At 53.1% G+C, this 17,101-nt stretch overlaps 7 protein-coding genes across 7 annotated transcripts; 3 read left to right on the top strand and 4 right to left on the bottom strand.

Annotated features, from left to right (window-relative positions):
* Positions 1–311: 311 nt before the first annotated feature.
* On the bottom strand, positions 312–2,518 carry CTAM01_06345 (GMC oxidoreductase; the record flags this gene model as incomplete). Its single annotated transcript, XM_060522372.1, has 4 exons — positions 312–1,802; positions 1,865–1,945; positions 1,997–2,396; positions 2,469–2,518. The coding sequence occupies 4 exons, from the start codon at positions 2,516–2,518 to the stop codon at positions 312–314; spliced, it is 2,022 nt and encodes a 673-aa protein (XP_060383100.1).
* A 1,593-nt stretch (positions 2,519–4,111) lies between these two features.
* Positions 4,112–5,818, top strand: CTAM01_06344 (CFEM domain-containing protein; the record flags this gene model as incomplete). The annotated part of the gene is made up of 6 exons (XM_060522371.1): positions 4,112–4,237; positions 4,339–4,474; positions 4,575–4,796; positions 4,852–4,919; positions 4,993–5,375; positions 5,452–5,818. 6 exons carry the CDS (start codon positions 4,112–4,114, stop codon positions 5,816–5,818), a joined length of 1,302 nt encoding a protein of 433 aa, XP_060383099.1.
* Positions 5,819–6,551: 733 nt separating this feature from the next.
* On the bottom strand, positions 6,552–8,708 carry CTAM01_06343 (bacterial alpha-L-rhamnosidase domain-containing protein; the record flags this gene model as incomplete). The annotated part of the gene is made up of 4 exons (XM_060522370.1): positions 6,552–7,383; positions 7,433–7,640; positions 7,696–7,753; positions 7,809–8,708. The coding sequence occupies 4 exons, from the start codon at positions 8,706–8,708 to the stop codon at positions 6,552–6,554; spliced, it is 1,998 nt and encodes a 665-aa protein (XP_060383098.1).
* A 1,453-nt stretch (positions 8,709–10,161) lies between these two features.
* Positions 10,162–11,241, top strand: CTAM01_06342 (uncharacterized protein; the record flags this gene model as incomplete). Its single annotated transcript, XM_060522369.1, has 1 exon — positions 10,162–11,241. The coding sequence occupies one exon, from the start codon at positions 10,162–10,164 to the stop codon at positions 11,239–11,241; it is 1,080 nt and encodes a 359-aa protein (XP_060383097.1).
* Positions 11,242–11,589: 348 nt separating this feature from the next.
* On the bottom strand, positions 11,590–12,216 carry CTAM01_06341 (thioesterase superfamily protein; the record flags this gene model as incomplete). The annotated part of the gene is made up of 1 exon (XM_060522368.1): positions 11,590–12,216. One exon carries the CDS (start codon positions 12,214–12,216, stop codon positions 11,590–11,592), a length of 627 nt encoding a protein of 208 aa, XP_060383096.1.
* A 672-nt stretch (positions 12,217–12,888) lies between these two features.
* Positions 12,889–14,970, bottom strand: CTAM01_06340 (uncharacterized protein; the record flags this gene model as incomplete). The annotated part of the gene is made up of 9 exons (XM_060522367.1): positions 12,889–12,979; positions 13,036–13,391; positions 13,446–13,508; positions 13,581–13,749; positions 13,817–13,920; positions 13,986–14,070; positions 14,143–14,457; positions 14,525–14,699; positions 14,757–14,970. The coding sequence occupies 9 exons, from the start codon at positions 14,968–14,970 to the stop codon at positions 12,889–12,891; spliced, it is 1,572 nt and encodes a 523-aa protein (XP_060383095.1).
* Positions 14,971–16,026: 1,056 nt separating this feature from the next.
* On the top strand, positions 16,027–17,098 carry CTAM01_06339 (uncharacterized protein; the record flags this gene model as incomplete). Its single annotated transcript, XM_060522366.1, has 2 exons — positions 16,027–16,265; positions 16,924–17,098. 2 exons carry the CDS (start codon positions 16,027–16,029, stop codon positions 17,096–17,098), a joined length of 414 nt encoding a protein of 137 aa, XP_060383094.1.
* Positions 17,099–17,101: the final 3 nt, after the last annotated feature.

The raw sequence follows: 17,101 nt of genomic DNA, 5'->3' as shown, positions 1-17,101 counted from the left end.
TCAGATGTCTGACAAGGAAGACGGGATGAAGGTAGCTGGCTTCTCGGCTTCATTCGCGGCTGACCCTTGTCTCAGGTACATCAACTGAGCTCCAAGAAAAACGCACTTTTACAAGATCTACAGCAAATAATGAGGCATTTTCACAGTTCGCTTATATGCTTTGTCTGGCTTCCATGAGACCAATGAATCAGAATCTGGTTGTAGTATTATGCACATCATAAAACATGATGCTATTAAGAATTCCGGACTCTTCAACGCTTTTAAGCGACCCTGGTTACCGTCAACGTCCAACAACGGCGATCTTTGACAAACTACGCCGCTTGTGCCTCAGCGATGATCACATCAGCGGCCTTCTCACTCGCCATGTAGATACCGAGAACGATATAGAACCCGGGAATCTTGGGGAAGATGGAGGCATCGACCACGCGCAATCCGTCGACCCCACGAACCTTGAAGTTGGAATCCAGGACAGCCAGCGGGTCGTCGCCGGCTCCAATAGGCGCAGTGCAGCTAGCATGATGACCCCAGGCCTCATCCTTGGCAAATTGCTTAAGGTCAGCCTCGGACGAGATCTCCTTGGGCGGCCAGATGCGCTCGAACGAGCCATCAAGCGGGATCAGGTTCTCAAACGCCTCAATGCCGTACTGCATTCCCTCGTACACAGCCTGAAGATCTTCCTCGCCTCCGATGCCCTCGAAAAGGCTGTGGAAGGTGATGTTGGGCGTGTCACGCGGGTTGGTGCTCGTCAGGTTGACTACGCCGGCGTTGTTACGGCTGTGGCCCTTGAGGGTAAGCCAGGTCCAGACGCTGAGGTCGGCGAGGGCGTGCTCGGCATAATTGGGGAAGTAACCGTTAAAGTAGGCCGGTACACCACCGAGGAAGAGGTCCGGATTGCCATTCTCCGCGACGGAAGAGTGCTTGAAGTACCCGAAAGCAATGCCGTTGGTCGTGTAGCCGCCCTTTAGGCCGCCGATGCCCGACTGCCACTGAGAGAAGCAGGGGTCCTCGCCGTTGTGCGTGCCGTTCATGTCGAGGAAGGTGCACTTCTCGAGGAGGGAGAAGTCGGTGGGCGCCTTGCCCACGATGCCGACTTCGTACCGGTCCTGCATGTTGCCGCCGACACCAGGGAGGTCTTTGACCACAGGGATATCAAAGGATTCAAGTTCGGAGGCAGGGCCGATACCACTAAGCTTGAGCAGCTGAGGGGTGTTGAAGGTTCCCGCGGACACGATGACTTCCTTGCTAGCGAACACACGTCCGGGGACGCCGCCGTCCTCCTTGGTGGCTCTGGGATCGGCACGGTACAGGCTCTTGCCGACGAGGTACTCAACGCCAGTTGCCTTGGGCTTCTCGCCCGTCGTGTCAAAGTTGACCTTGGTAACGAGCGTGTTGAGAGCCACATCCAACTTGTACTTCTTGGATCCGTCCTCGTTGGTCGCGGTGACAACGTCGAATATGAAGTCACGAGGGGATGAACGAGTGAAGGAAGGGTCCTTCATGGAGAGGGGAATCTGGTAGATCTTCTCTCCATTGTCACGGTCGAGTGAGTCGTTGTTGACGTCGACGGCCAAGATCTCGAGGAGGCCGGTGACGGTGTTGATCACCTTGCCGAGAAGTGACTTGCCCATCGTGGTGGCAGCAGCGAGAACCAGAGACAGCACCTTTTGGTCTTGAACGATGAGAATCGGCGGAGTAGTTTGAGTCTCTAGCCATCCGTCGTAGCCGTGCACGGAGCTGTCGAGGCCGCCGGGGAGATAGTGACACTTTTCGAGCTTCTTGTAGTACTCTCGCATCTTGGAAGCCTTCGGAAGCCATTATTGTCAGCATTTTCCAGCCATCGCCGAGGAAGTCGGTAATTACTCACCTCCCACGAGCTGTCACCAGTGATGGCCGCAATGTTGTCCCAATCACTATCCTGAGGCAGAATGGTGACAAGAGCATTGTGCTTTTGAGATTGTCAGCTAATGGAACACTAGCCTACGTCGAGACGACTTACCTGTGAGCAACCACCGAGGGCGCCGACACGAGGATACAAGATTCCCAACTGCTCAGACCCCTCTGGCGGGTTGAGACCAACATAGATCTCTCCATCCGGCTTTCGATACGACATCTTGCTGTCCCTCTTGGCCTGCTCCGGATCAGAGTAGTGGTTGACGAAGAAATCCCACGCGATCGGCTGATGTTGAGAAGCCAGAACGTGCAGAGCCGGAACCTGGACGGCCGGGTCTTCGCCTCGATCCTCACCGGCGTCGATGAGCAGGACACTGAAGCCGGCCATGGCCAGGCGGGCAGCGAGGGGAGCACCGCCAGGCCCGGAGCCGACTACGACGTAGTCATACGTCGATTTGTCTGTAGGTCCCGTGGCATTGAGGGTCGGACCAAGGGGTTGATCGAAGCTGGTTTGTGTAAGCCGATGATTCGCACGATAAGCGTGTAGGTATTGACTAAGACTAAGTGTGAGAACTTACGCCGCATGGGCAGCCGCGAAAAGCGCCGCAACAGAGAAAAGGAACTTCATGGTAACATCCAATGAAGGTGACTGAAACGCAACCGAAAGCAAAAACACGACGAATGAGTGACTGGCTGGCGAGTTTGTTGAGATGCAAAGGAATGACTGCTGCCAAATGGCTAAGAGTTGGTGGAACCAAGACAGGCGAAGCGACTCAAAAAGTCAGAACCTCAAACGTTAAGTATGGGTTCATGAGAACGCTCCTTTTCGGACTCATTTCGAACGTATCTCCACTGATTGGCGATGCTGATGTGACGAGAGGCATCATCTCCCGTGAAGCCGGCACGCTCATGAAGGGGGCACGAGAAGTGAGACATGGGGAAAAGATGCTTTGATCTGCCAGTTTCCTTTCCTAACTTGAGGTTGCATTGGCGTCGACAACTCTCTGGCATGCCTGTCGAGGATTCAACCAGGGTCGTAGACGAAATGAGAGAAAAACATGGGCCCTGTCAAAACGTCAAAACACCACCCCCGGATCCTGCTCCGCCATTGGGGAAAATTGCTGCCCACACCAATGAAGCTCTACTTGTACGACAAGCAACTGTCCAACAGAACAAGCATGGCAGAACCTTGCTGAGCGAGCACAATCCGACGTGGACACATCCACAGCCAGGGGTCACGAATCGAGAAACGATAGCCCTACACTTGGCCCCATTGTCCGAACGCTCTTGGACGACGGGTATGGAGATTCTAGAGGGGCCCATTGCTTCGATGCCACTACGATTCACGCAACGAACGACAGACGGGAGACAGACTGGAGACAGAACAGACAGATCAGGCGCGCAAGCACTTACCGCCTCCTTGTTGTCGGGTTGGCCCTGGTCTGAAGAACCGTTGATCTCACTCTTACTGCCGTTGCAGTGCATATACAGAATACCAGGAATAACGAAAAGCATGTTAGCGATCCCCTGCGGTTCATTGGCCACTCGCGAACCCCTCCTCTTCCTCCATTCGTGATAATTTAACCGCTTTGGGACTGAGCTCAACGGTTTGGACGTCGACAGGCGGGTGATGGAGAGATGAAGAGATTTGGCTTTTACGTAGCCAAGTTAGCTCAACTGCCGCCGCTAAGAAATCGGGCCACTCTTTTCGGAAAGTTCACTCGTAAGTTTGCTGGTCAAGGACTCTAGCGAACCGTTTTGACCGGCATCTGCATCCGACGCAGGCCACATCCAAGTCTCCTCAGTTTTTCACGGAATTTTCCTTCTCAACTACACCAGGGGTTCGACGACGATCCAAAGCAAGATCGTCGGCTACAAGGCAACGCAGAAATGACTCGCCCACTTCAGAGCGACTCCAGAATGAAGAAATCCAGGGACAGCATCCTAGAGAGAGACGAACCCGAGAGCCAAGGATCACGGCAGATGCCGCCATCTATGTGATGAACTTGACAGGCGGAGGAAGGATGGCACGCAAGTCACGATATGAGGTTAAAAGTAACACCCCCTTCTTCTTCTTCTCTAAATCCGGTCTAGGGAACTCCGTCTCTCTCGGTTACGATTTACATACTTGAAAAGGAAACCCGGAATCCCGCTCGTGCTTCTCTTCCCCATCCTTTCTTGCTCTCTCGTACGACATCCCCCCTTCACAATATCGGTCGCCATGAAGCTTTCAGGCATGCTGGCGGCCACGGCCGCAGCCCTCGCGGCCTTCTCTTCAACGGCCCAAGCCGCGACTTCAGCTGCGGAAGCGTTGGCCATGGCTCAGAAGCTATACCCGGAATGCGCAGTAAGTATTGAATAGTGAGCGGATCTCCCGCGCTTAGCGTCAAGACGGTGGCAAGTTTTTTGGCTGATCAGTGCGGCATCCCCATCTTTTCCCGACTACAGCTCGTCTGTCTCACCAAGCTTGTCCCGACGTCGGGTTGCCAGCTTACGGACACTGCGTGTCTTTGCACCAACGAGGAACTCAATGCCAACCTCTCTGTCTGCGTGTTGCAGGGATGCAACTATGAGGATGCCCTCAGTAAGTGCCTTTGCCTTGCTTTAGCTTTGAGACCGTTCAAGGCATATTCTCAGCATTACAAATGGGAGGATTTGACTGGCTCGTGTTGATGCTGCGCTAGAAACTAAGAATGGCTCGGCGACCATGTGCGGCCTACCTGTTCGAGATGATACTATGAAGCCCCCTCTCGTAGCGGGTGTAGGATTTGGTATAGCCCTCATCATTTACATACTCCGTATGTGTTCTGCTCTGCCTGGATGCAACAGAGAACTCAGCTGGGATGACTGGACCATCACCGCTTGCGTTCTTCTCACGATCCCGCCAACTGTCTTTGCCTTCACACGTAGGTGTTCCTCCATGAACACGTATCCCGTGTAATTTGAGACTGACTGATCTAGTTTCTGCAAATGGATTGGGAAAGGACATTTGGACTCTGCCCCTCCAGAACGTTGAGAACGTGCTGTTTGTAAGTGACCAAATCCACTCACACCTCGTCTCAACCAAGAACAACGACTAACACCAACGCCCCTCACCAACAGTTCTACTTCCTCGGAGAGCTCTTCTATTTCCTCGCACAGGCAATGAACAAAGTCTCTATCCTCCTCTTTCTCCACCGCATCTTCCAGCACAACAGCCTCGGCAAGGCCATCTGGGTCACCATCGGCCTCACCCTGGCCTACGCCGCCGCCTTCTTCTTCGCCACGCTCTTCCAATGCTGGCCCATCAACCACGCCTGGCTGCAGCTCGAGTCAGATCACCTGGGCCGCTGCAACAACATCCACCTCCAGGGATGGTTGAGCGCGGCTTTCAACATCGTGCTGGATATCGTCATCCTGGCGCTCCCCTTGCACCAGCTTTACCAGCTGCAGATGCCTTTGAAAAAGAAGCTCATGGTAATGGTTGTGTTCTCCATGGGCATCTTGTAAGTCCCCTGAGACACCCCTCTACTGTCATCCCACTATCTCAACAAAGGGACAAGACTAACTGGTCTCCCACAGCGTCACTCTCGCCAGCGTAATCCGCCTCCGCACCCTCGTCGTCTTCGCAAACTCGACCAACATCACGTACGACTACGTCGACGCGGCTTACTGGAGCACAATCGAGCTCTACGCAGGCATCATCACGGCCTCCCTCCCTGCCGTCTACAAGTTCCTCTCTAGCGCCTTGTCCCAGAACGCCGCCTGGTCGGCTGTCAAGTCCAAGCTGTCTGGCGCATCGTCGGGCTCGAGGGGTACCGACAACTCGCACTCGGCGGTGGCGACTGGGTCCAGTGGTTTGAATCGACGGCTTACGCCGAAGAGGTCTGAGGCTGAGTTTGTGCTTTTGACGGATGTTGAAAGTGGCAAGAGTCAGAGGTGGGACTAGGTAGTGGACAGTTTGGAGATAACATAATCTTGCAGTAATGCACTGTACATAACATCATCAATTTCTCCTCTTACACGCGATATGTGCACCTACCTCACCGAGTACCTCACACCAGCAAGATAGTTTATACATCCTTTCTCAACAAGGTACAACTGGATGGAACTGTTGGAGAAGATCAAGCAAGTATAAAACCACTTCCAGAGTGTCCTGGACTCTCATGTTCACCAGAATTGCCAGATTGGGGGATCTGGATACCCAGTCGGTACCAAGCCGCGGTGGTCTTGTCGTTCGGCGAGCGGACAAAGTGATGGCTGCGAGGATCTCACGACCCATAAGAGGGTATCTCTGTCTCTTCAAGTGAATAATACGCAATACTGCTCATCAGTGAAGGCAGACGTCTTCTGCGTATTCGCTCGTGAAAGAGCGAAAGATAGAGGACAGTCAAGATGAAAAGGAAATCTCTTACTACAACTCATGTCTGCCTCGGTCCTTGATGATCGCCATTCTCTGAAAGACAATGTGCTGGACTCAAGCGCACCGACCAAAAAAGGGCCCCCGGAACTACAAGGAGCTCTGGGAACACGGAGTATTGTCTGCAGAAAGACTGAGACTCTTGGGATCACCTCCTGTCGGTTTTTATTGGAACCTGGGCCATACAGAAACGCCAAGATTGCAATTCCGATATGCGCTCATCCCATCGAAGCGCACGACAGATCACCGACGAAGGAGAAGACTAGACGCTGATGGTAATATTACCTTTTCCACCATTGACCCAGACGGATTTCTGCCCCGAAAGCACCAAATATCCCCGAGTCGACGCCGGTGTGTCCCATTCAACGACAGCCGTTCCTTCATCCCCAACGGTAAACTTTGCAGAAAACTTGCCCAAGCTCGTCGTGAACCCAGCCTCGGCTTCCAGGAGCTCGCTCAGCACAGGCTTGAGCTGCCACTCGCTTCCGCCGGGCTTGGTGACCCTCAGTCCGACAAGATACTCCGTCATAGTCGAAGTTGGACCACTGCTCCACCCATGAGCATGCGAGATATAAGACGGATCGTTCCGGTACCCGCGATCTCCTCGATAGCCCCATGTTCCATCGATGAGATACCCCTCCACGACGGTAGACTGCGTGCCGTTGGGGTTGTTCAGGTACCAGCCCCACGCGTCTCGGATAAGCTGTAAGGCCCGATCGGGGCGTCCCGTTCGGAAGTGCGTGGCGATCTCGATGCTGGAGATGAATGGCGACACGTTGTTTTTGAGTTCGGGGCAGTGAGGACCGATCGGGGTCCAGTTTGATTCGAGGTAGTCGGACACCTTTTGCGCTTCGGCGCTATCTGCGGAGACGACACCAAAGGCGACTGCCATGCTGTTCGCGTCTTGTGGATACAGCGACGTGTTGTCGGGACTTTCCTTGAACGCCCCCTTGATTTCATCCCATAGCTCAGTCATGATGGACGCTTGCAGCTTGCTCGCGGCGCTTGTCCAGTCTTTCTGGTAGCTGCTCGCGTTCGTGAGGGTAGGAGACCAAGAGGTGATGTCGGCGCCGGTGCGCAGGGCTCGATACACTCTGGTCGTAGAGTTAGTGTTTCCCTTGGCCGAGAAGAACATTCACCTACAGCATGCTTGCTGAGCTGCGCTCAGTGGAGTATGTCCATCGGCCCCAGTCCGCGGCGCCAGTCACGTTCATGATTCCCTTGTCTGAGACTTTGCTTCTACTGAGGTTGATTGCTTTGAGGTACTTGGGCCAGATGGAAGTCATGAAGTCCGTGTCGCCGGTGTACAAGAAGTAGTTGTAAGTGCCAACCAGTGTCCACAGATGGTATGCTATGCTTGCACCGTCAGCTTGACTTCTTGTCACCCTAAACTTGTCTCGACTTACTGTCGCTATCCTTCGAGAGATATGGTGGACCGGCTTTTGGCAAAGTACCGTCGGCAGACTAACGAGCGACACGTTGAGTAAATGTCAATTTCATCATCTTTGGGGCAACTTACCTGGTAGTTGTAGATCGCCAAGAGGGCATTCTTCGTGCTCTCCATATCGCCGGTGCTCACAAATGCAGAAGGCACCGCAGTCCCCATATCCCCAATCCAGACCCAGCGATCACGCTTCGCTCCATCCAGAAGGACGGTCTCCCCGGGCCCAATGTAAGCGTCATTCTGCCAGCTCGTGCGTCCACTTGTCCCAGACACGCGACCAGTCTTGCCCGGCACGGAGTTCGTCTGGATGGTATACGCCCCGCTGTACCAGATCCTGTTGAGGAGCTCGTCGCTGGAGTGGAAGTATCCCTGATAGGCTCTAAGATCGGACCATGTCGGCTGGAAGCTCATCTCCAGACTGATATTGCGAATCTCCAGCGAGACGGCGGACGATGAGTCGAATGGCGTGAGAAATAAGGTCAGATACCGGAAGCCGCCGCGTAGCTTCGGATCGGGCATGATGTAGGTTCCCGCTGCGTCCGAGGTGATGTTGTATGCGAGAGCGCCGTCTTGTCCGGTACCACCATTCGAGTTGTCTGACTTGCGACCAATGTAGTTTTTCGCCTCTGTGAAAGCGAGGCCGAGAGTGGCGTTGGTGAACTGGGAGAGCTTGTAGTCGATGGTCACGATGCCACCTACTTCGACGCCAAAGTCGAAGACCAGGCCGTCGATTTGGCTGGAAAGATTGACCGGTGCGGTAAAATTGGAGATTGCAGCTCCAGATGGTGAGGATAAGATGTACTTTGGTGTGACGTTACGAGAAGTGGGAGCATAGTTGTACTGGTCCCAAACTCCTGGGAACGAAGCAGAGCTTGGTCCATTGCAGGTCGTGTTTCGCCAGCATTCAGCAGAACAGTAATTTGCAAGGAGAGTTGTTGCCGCAAAGGCTCGAATAGACGGTTGTGATATCAACATGCTGGAACTGGGTTTGCCGTTGTGGCTGCAATGGTGCAGAAGGAAGTGGTGCGACCTGGTTAAGTTCCGATGACACGAGGCATATCAAGCGCCTTAGACTTTATGCCGAGGCGGCTGTGGGTGATCATGTTCACGAGACAAGAAGCTTTGGTGGAATATCTTGACTACCTCCTTTGCGCTTCGACAGCTGAGCTTCGGCTGTCGTCACATTTACTTGCGCGGAGTCAACCTCAATTGAGTCCATCTTCGGTGTAGATTGCCGCGGATGACGCCAATCACAGCAGTTACAACCCAGGCACCGATGCAGAAGCGGGAATACCCACGCATACCCCGGTCTAGCACTTTACCAGATTGAGGACAGAACTTCATGTCGGTCGTGGGGTTCCCCAACTTCTGCCTGTGTACCCCGCAATGCCTCTCCATACGAATTTGTACGGATACATCAAAGGGATGTGGGTTTGTTTCCTTTGGGCCGATGATGCTGATTTGCGTTGAACGTCCATCGCGATCAAACATGGGTCTGCTAAGGTGGGATGTAACCTCCATGCTCCCGCCCGGATAGCTCCAGGTGGACGACCGGACTCTGCTTTTTCTTCTTTCGGGACGAAATGATCCGAAGATACGATGGATGTCTTCTGATAGTATGAATTCCTATCCAGCGACAGAGGTTCTGTGACGCCCTCGGAGATGCTGAGATCTTGTCTTGTAGACTAAAGGCGGACCGATATCGATATCTGGCTTTGGGATTTCAGACGGATCAAGCCTCATCGTTGTCCTTTATCGTCGAAGATCAACATTGTAGCACGAATCTGAGTCGCATCAGAAAGTTCAGGACAGATGATGCATCGTCGGTGCAGAAACTCGCTGTCTAGAGGCGGGATGTTACGGCTCGTGGACCGAGACGGAAGAGAGAGACGGTAACTTGATTAAGACCCATCTATCGGTTTTTCGTCGCCATTAAGTGAACTGCTCTAGATCCATGGTGGCTGAAGGTATTCCTCAACGACGAACCTAGGACCCCTTGCCTCTACCCCCAATCCCACCTGAGTACTCGATGTAGAGGTAGAAGCGAAGATGCTGGGTTAGTGAGGGGACATGATGAGCCCGAAAATGTCGTCCAAGGCTTCGTGGTCCGAGTCTCAACCGGTGGATTCTAGACAAAAGGGTGCTCCGAGGACCCGAATCTCCAACGAACCGTCCTTCCAGGTATTGGTGAGGGCCTGAATGGCCAAGTTAGGAAGAACTTCCTATCGTAATGAACTGCCTTACTTCATAGTTAATGACTTGGCCTTGCTCTTCCTAGTCATGAAAGTCGGTCGCATCGAACAAGCAGCTTGAAATCTTTTCAACTATTTTGGCGAAATCACCTCATGACAACTCCCTCAGCTTCAACATCCACCGACACAGTCACCCAGTAAGCCAGCTACAACTTACACAAGCCCAGCAACACAATATGGATCGTCTCAGACGACTGCTCGTTCATCATAACCACCGTCTCTTCCAACGTTTTCGAACGGAAACAACAAAGTCGTCCTCTGCAGACAACGCTTCACCGATCCAGTCCCTCCCAAACGAGATCCTGTACCAGATACTCAGTTCCCTCCCGCTACACGACGAATTCGCTCTCTCTCACACCTGCAAAGGCCTTCGTATCCTCACGCACAGAGACTGGACCCTCGCCCTTATCTCACTCCCTCGCAACCACAAACTCGCCTTCTGGACGGGCCTCGCTTACACCAAGCCGAACCACTGGGTATGCAGCCCCTGCTGCTGTCTTCACAGGATTTGTACGCAAGATATCCCCGGAGCCAAGAGCCACAACCCCTTTCCCTGCCAGCAAAACTCTCGCCACATTTTTAATCCGAAGAACTACAATCTCCGGCATGCGCACGTACAGCTCGCTCTTAAATTGGCTCGTATGAGTGATAGCGGGGCAATAGACAAGAACCAGCAACGACTCCTTGAGGACATTATGGCGCCATTCACATCGCGAGTAGACGTACCTGCAAACCTCATCTCCACCACGAGCCGGTACGCCTTCACACCCAAGATTATCGAGGGCAGGTTCCTAATTCACATGGAGCACGAGGTCCGCGATAACCTCGAGGCCGGTTTGCTTCGGATGACCTGCTCCAGGCGCGTCTGTCCGCATCTGATGATCTTACTGGAGCCCAATGGACAGGTTATGTTCGACGACGACGGTGTGAACATCAACCAGTGGTTGGGCTGGGGCCACCCCCGGTATGTCAGTAGATACATGGCGTCCTCGGATGTCATGGACGGCATCCGCGTTGCGGTGGACGGGCATGGGTACGAGCCGATTGGCCACTGCAACCGTTGCGCGATGGATTACACAATCATTGCGTCGCACGGTGTTGTGACACTTCACTCGTGGCATGATTTGGGGGCGTATGGGTCACCTGAAAGTAACGAGTGGATGGTGCATATTCAGACGGCGGAGAATGACTCTTCTAGGGGACCGACTGTATATCATGAGCTTGGTAGTGTGCAGCAGATGTACTTGGAAGGCTGATGGACACCTTGCATTATTTCGAGGTTGCCTAGTGAGACAGCTCAGCCTCTTTTGAAATGAGGTTAGTCTAGAATACTCAAGTAGCTGCTCTGGTAAAAGTATTACAACTCATGTCCTTGACCCTCAAAGGAAAGCAGCCAGCTTCTTGAATACAGTGCTATAGACTGAAATGCAGATCCCATCTATTATCACAACGTCGTTCGTGCGCCATGCGTCCAAGCAAGTAAGGGTGCCCAGCTGACTACTGCCAATGCTGACAGCTCAAGGATTCCGGCGGCAGAGGTCTATGTCTACATATAAGCAAAGTCTACTCCCAAACGATTCTCTAATTAAGCTCTCAAAGCCACGTCACAGCTTCTCCTGTCTCTTCTTCCGCTTCTCTATCCCAACAAAATACGCTTCCGCCTTGGCAAGAACCGTACCAAGCTCGTCGGTGATCTCCGCCTCGACCAAGAACTTCCTAGGCCCGTCCATCCGCTTCAAGACCGTCGTGCAAGCCACCGTCGACATGGTCGGCACCGGCTGTATGTACGTGATGTTCAAGTTCTGTGTGACCTGCGGCAGCATCGGCATGAACCCCAGCAACTTGTTGATGAAACCGATCGCACCCATGCACTCGTCGAATATGGCCGCGACAGCACCGCCGTGGCACCACTCCTTCTTGAGCGTGCTCAGCCCATGGCCGAGAGTCAGGAAGCAGCGGACCTTGGTCATGTACAATTCGTCGAGGGGCCGGCTATCAGGAGGGTTTCCGTCGGCGCCCGGTGGTGGCGAGGGCATGTGGAAGCAGCCGATGAAGAAGGGCACCGTGGCCGCGCTGAAGAGTGTGGAGCCCCAGAATTCAAAGATGCGATTATCTGGGTCGAATTCGCGGCTGACGAGGGGTCTGGCGATGATGCCTGGTTCCGAGAGCACTTTGGCGCACCACGGTATCCCTTGGAAGTGCGCGATCTGATCATCCCATGGTTCCGGCATGGCGAGGGAGTGAATGGTCTGCTCAGACGAAGATCAAACTGAGCGAGTCAAATTTGGAGCTATTTCGTGGTGCAATGGTGAAGATCACTTATCCTTCCGTAGCTACTACCCCGGAACATGATGTCTGGTAGGGTCAGGACAGTTCCTAAATAGGACAGCTCTCGCACCTAAAGAGAATCAGTGGAATTGACGGAGATTAAAGCAGGTGCAGCTGTCCGGAGTGTCGCGATAAGGTGAGTGGTAGTCTGATTAGTGAACTTCAAGAAAGTTCTCGAAGGCCCATCAAAAGGCTAGGTTCAAAAAAACTTAGATAGATACTGCAGTCAATTTCTAGTTTCTGAATCGTCAGAAAATCAAAGGAAATATATGCCGGCAGACTCAATTTGTAGCATGTGGTGGCATGACCTTGGCATGAAGCTCAGTATCACTAATCAAGAACAGCATGTCAACAGGACCCCGAGCCGTGGCCGGAGTTTCTGATTGCCGTCACTGTAGATATACGAGCTTTCGACGTGAGTTATCCACTCAAAGTGTTATCTTATCTTAGATTGACACTACGTTTGCTGCTCTTGGATCCTCCGGAGTTGCGACATCTGGGACGCCAAGGTCGCCATCCGCTAGTCTTTAGATGTGAAAACTAATGGCGAAGCTGGCTTGTACAAGATTGCTTCCTCAACTTACACTATAGTTCTCGGCAGCCTGCAGGGTCTTAAATGCCTCAGGAAACCGAGATTTGGTGGTACACTCAAACGGAACCGGGCGTCTGGCATCCAAAGTCAGCGACAGCAACAAACTGGTAAGAGTACAGGGGTATCTCACACAACGACACCGTCATCGACACATCCATCAACATCTATAGGGACATTCAACCCATCGTATCCCACCTTCGGCTCAATCTTCATCGCCCAAAGCACCGTCGCGATAGTGATGAAGAGATCCTCATTCGCAATCTGGCGCCCGACGCACAACCGGCGGCCAAACCCAAACGTGACGTGGCCCTGTTCTTTCGTCTCCGCTGCCAGCGGCTTGAGCTGCCCAGTCTTGGGATCGAGGAACCGAGCTGGGTTGAAGTGATGGGCGTCCGGGCCGTACGTGTGCGGATCGCGGTTCATGGCCCAGACGTTGGGGATGAGCAACGAGCCTTTTGGTATAAAGCAGCCTTCATACCATATGTCCTGTGAGAAAGAGTCAGGTTACTGAGAGATTGTAGACGCAAGGCTGTGACTTACCTCGGAGCTCTGATGTGGAAGACCTATTGGATCGACTGGTCGCCACCGAAGTGACTCCTTGACCTGGACAAGTTCAATCGTGAGCGATGTCGTTTCACGCGACAGAGAGGAGTCTCTGAAAATCCGACAACTCACCATGGCTTGAATGTAAGGTAGCTTTCCGTAGTGATCGGCAAAGTTCGGCATCGCCTCGCGTCCCACGACGCGATCCAGCTCCTCCTGGGCGAGCTGCTGCACCTCGGGGTAGACGACCATAGCCAACATCCACCACTCGAGCACGCCCGTGATCGACTTTGCCCCGGCACTGGAGATATTTTGTCAGAAAATTGATCACATCAAAGAGGGTCGGTATACCTCGTAGACGGACTTACATGACGCTCGCCGCGAGCCAGTTGATTTCCGTGTCGGATAAGTTGCACCGGCTCTGGTCCTTGATGAAGCTTTTGACGAGACAGTTGCCGCCATTGACACCTCTCTGCAAATGTTTTCAGCACACAGAACTTCCAAAAAGACAATAGGGGTCACCCATGCAATACTCACAAGTCTGGCCTCCTCGAACCAACTTCCAAAGATAGCAGAGTCCGCCGCAAACGAATCCTCCACCCGCCTCTTCCAAGGCGCGAATCTAGACAGAAAACATCAGCATCCTCATCACCGCCGTAGTGACTACACTGTCCAATCTGCCAAATAAACATACTTAGATGGTACATGTCTCAACCAAGGGAAGACCTGACTCAAATGCGCACCAGGCAGCGCAGCCTTGGTCAACCGCGCGACAAAGTCCTCAAGCCAAACCAGCTTCAAATCGCTGGCCGACGCGAGGGAAGGCGTGCCGTATACCAGATTCATGTTCGCCGAGGATACCGCGCGGTGCAGGTGCGACAGCCAGTCCTGCGGGTCCTTGAGCATGTCCGCCGCCAGGAGTGTAGCCTCCTTTTGCTGGACGAGGCGGATGTCTGGGAAGGAGATGCTGCGGAGCGCTGTGTGGGAGGCCTTGCGCATGCGCAGCCACCTGGAAGTTCGTAGTGAGCTTTTCTGCTCTGCTTCCTTTGTAGATGTATGAATGTAAGGGGGCATACATTGCGTTCTGGCTCTGGAAAGGCACGAAGCAGGACCCCGTCATCATGTCTATGATGACGTTACCGGGCCGGTCTGCTGTGACGGCAGCGCGACGATCCAAGATGTCGAACGAGGTCTTGAGGTCGTTGAGGACGACTACATCGCTTCCGGCAGCGGTGAAGTGCATGATGGTGCCTGATTTGGCTCGTGTTAGTCGGTTAGCCAGTGGAGGGAACCGCGGGACGAGCATACCATACGTCTTCATCCAGCCGCCAAAAGTCAGCCACGGATCTTTGAGGACGTCGAGGGCGTTTCCGAGGAGGGGCAGCCCTCTCAGGCCTGGCGGAAGACGCCGTCTCGGGCTTCGAGCGTATGTAAAGACGAGAAGGAAGACCGAGACCACGGCGAGAGCCGTGATGGACCTGTAAGTCCACAAGAGACGTAAGAGAGCATCGGCGAACTGCATTCTGGCGGTCATGAATTCTTTTCAGCGAGGTGAGCTATCACTGATGGCGAGCCATTGTTCCCCTCTTATGTAGCATAGGTGCTTTCTCTTGATAGATCTCATATACGGCCAACAAGCCAACATAGGGTCAGGCTCCGCCGGACTTGCCGGCTTTCTCAACATCACCGTGACCAACGCCCTAGCCCGGTAGCCGTTCCAACAGAGCAAACGGTCCAGCGTAGAAAGTGTTCAGCTTTCATAGCCTCTAGAATGTCTCGCCACTTGCATCCAATAGAGTCCTTAGATTCAAGAGTCGAAACATTGGTCGACGATGCGCTGCAATACAGGCGGAACAATTGGCCTGTTGAAAGAACGACCCCCCCCCCCCCCGGGCAGGGAGGCTCAAGGGCTAGATTCTCTGCTTTCCCAATGCGATTCTTGCCCCCTTTCTCAGCTCGGGCTCATCATGGGCCGGAGATATGCGCCGGACTTGGGAGCTTCTGAACTGAAGAATTCAGGGTTTTCGATATAAGGCTACGGCAGAGGCGTTGCCAAAGGTACATTAGTACCTAGTTAGTCCCGGGTTTGTGAGTTGTTTGCTCCCTGCGCCTATGTGTCTCTTATTGCGTGTGAGACCTGGCTGGATCACTTAGGTCCCAGCCAGCCTGCTTTTCCCCGTTGCGAAAGGTACGTTGTGGCTTGAATGCAGGGATGAAGCAACTCTCTCCCAGACCGGTTGAACCAACAGCGGAGCTAACGATAGCCTGATCCGGGACCCGTTGATCTGGCCAGGTTGTAGTTCTCTACCAGAAATCGACTCCAGCAAACACATCTAAAGCCATTGAACCAATGGCGTGGTACAATTCGGAGGGGCTGAAGATATGGAGGGCTAAATACTCAGGTGTGGGCAGCCTCAGTAATTGACTGTGTCCAATCCTGTTGCGTTCCGCGGTTCCCAACGCTTGTTGGTCGCTACCCGCGAGCTAGGTATGCGAATGTTTGTCAAACAATGCACTTCAAAGAAGCTAGCGTCTTCGTTAGACACCACCTTTTTGTGTTGGAGCCTCCCTATTGGAAATGAGGGATTTGAGACATGGCCGCGAGGAGCTACTTCACACGGAATTAGAGCCCTGGGTGCCCGGGCCGCCAAACCACGAGCCGCCATCCCATGATCCGCCTGGTGCCTCCGGCTTCCGGATCGGCAGCGCCTCCACTTCCCAATCGGAGCGGAACCCAGCGCGGTCATGTCAAGCCCGGGCCGAAGGAGCCCTGCCCCATCAAGCTCTGCGGATCAAGGTCCGCCGCACTCCGGTAACGTGTGTATGTCGGCGGAAAAACCAATCAAATTCTCTGGTCCACGTCGGCGCGACGCCGTGTCGGCCTCAAAAGGGAAACGTATCCAAACCGTATCTTCAACGTAAGTTTCCTCTATTATGGAGGAAATACCATTGTCAGGCACAAACGGAACGTTGAAAAAGACTGAAAGAACCAAAACGTCACTCGCAAACCCAAAAGGCTACACCCAAGACTGTCGTTCCCGCTTTACTGAAGAACTCAAATTTCGCCCTACCTCACCCTCTCTCGGCACACTCAACCTTTTCATCGTCAAGAGAGGGCGTGGACATGTTACCAAGAAGGAAGTAAAGGCGAAAAACAAGGGAGAACTTAAGTAGAAAGCAAAAAAGAAAAAAAAAAAAAAAAAAAAAAAAAAAAAAAAAAAAAAAAAAAAAAAAAAAAAAAAAAAAAAAAAAAAAAAAAAAAAAAAAAAAAAAAAAAAAAAAAAAAAAAAACAGAACGAGAAAAGGAGAACGGCCAAGATGTCAGTTCACGTCGGGTCGTCCCCGAGACTCAGACGGGGCGGCACTTGTCCAAACCTTTGCCCTCATCTCGGGACGTTGCGATGCTTTTGCTTCAAAGGATGAGGCGAAACTTCTGACATTAGCCATTTTGCCAACTTTTGCGTTCTACTCGCAGACGCCGCGATGCAAGTAAACTCGGGACGACAGCAGCCACGGCCCTCGGCACCGACCGAAAGAACAAAAAAGTGATGACTTCTCTACGGTGCGTAAGTCAAGTTCTGTGTTTCCCGACGGAGAAAACACGGACTTTTGACCTTGAGCGGCTCGCCGAGAAGGGGTACCTGAGGTAGATA

Source organism: Colletotrichum tamarilloi, assembly GCF_030869305.1.
Source record: "Colletotrichum tamarilloi strain Tom-12 chromosome Unknown Scaffold_17.1, whole genome shotgun sequence".
NCBI classification, from domain to species: Eukaryota; Fungi; Ascomycota; class Sordariomycetes; order Glomerellales; family Glomerellaceae; genus Colletotrichum; species Colletotrichum tamarilloi.
The sequence above is the reverse complement of the archived record's forward strand: the minus strand, read 5'-3'. Positions and strand labels throughout refer to the sequence as shown.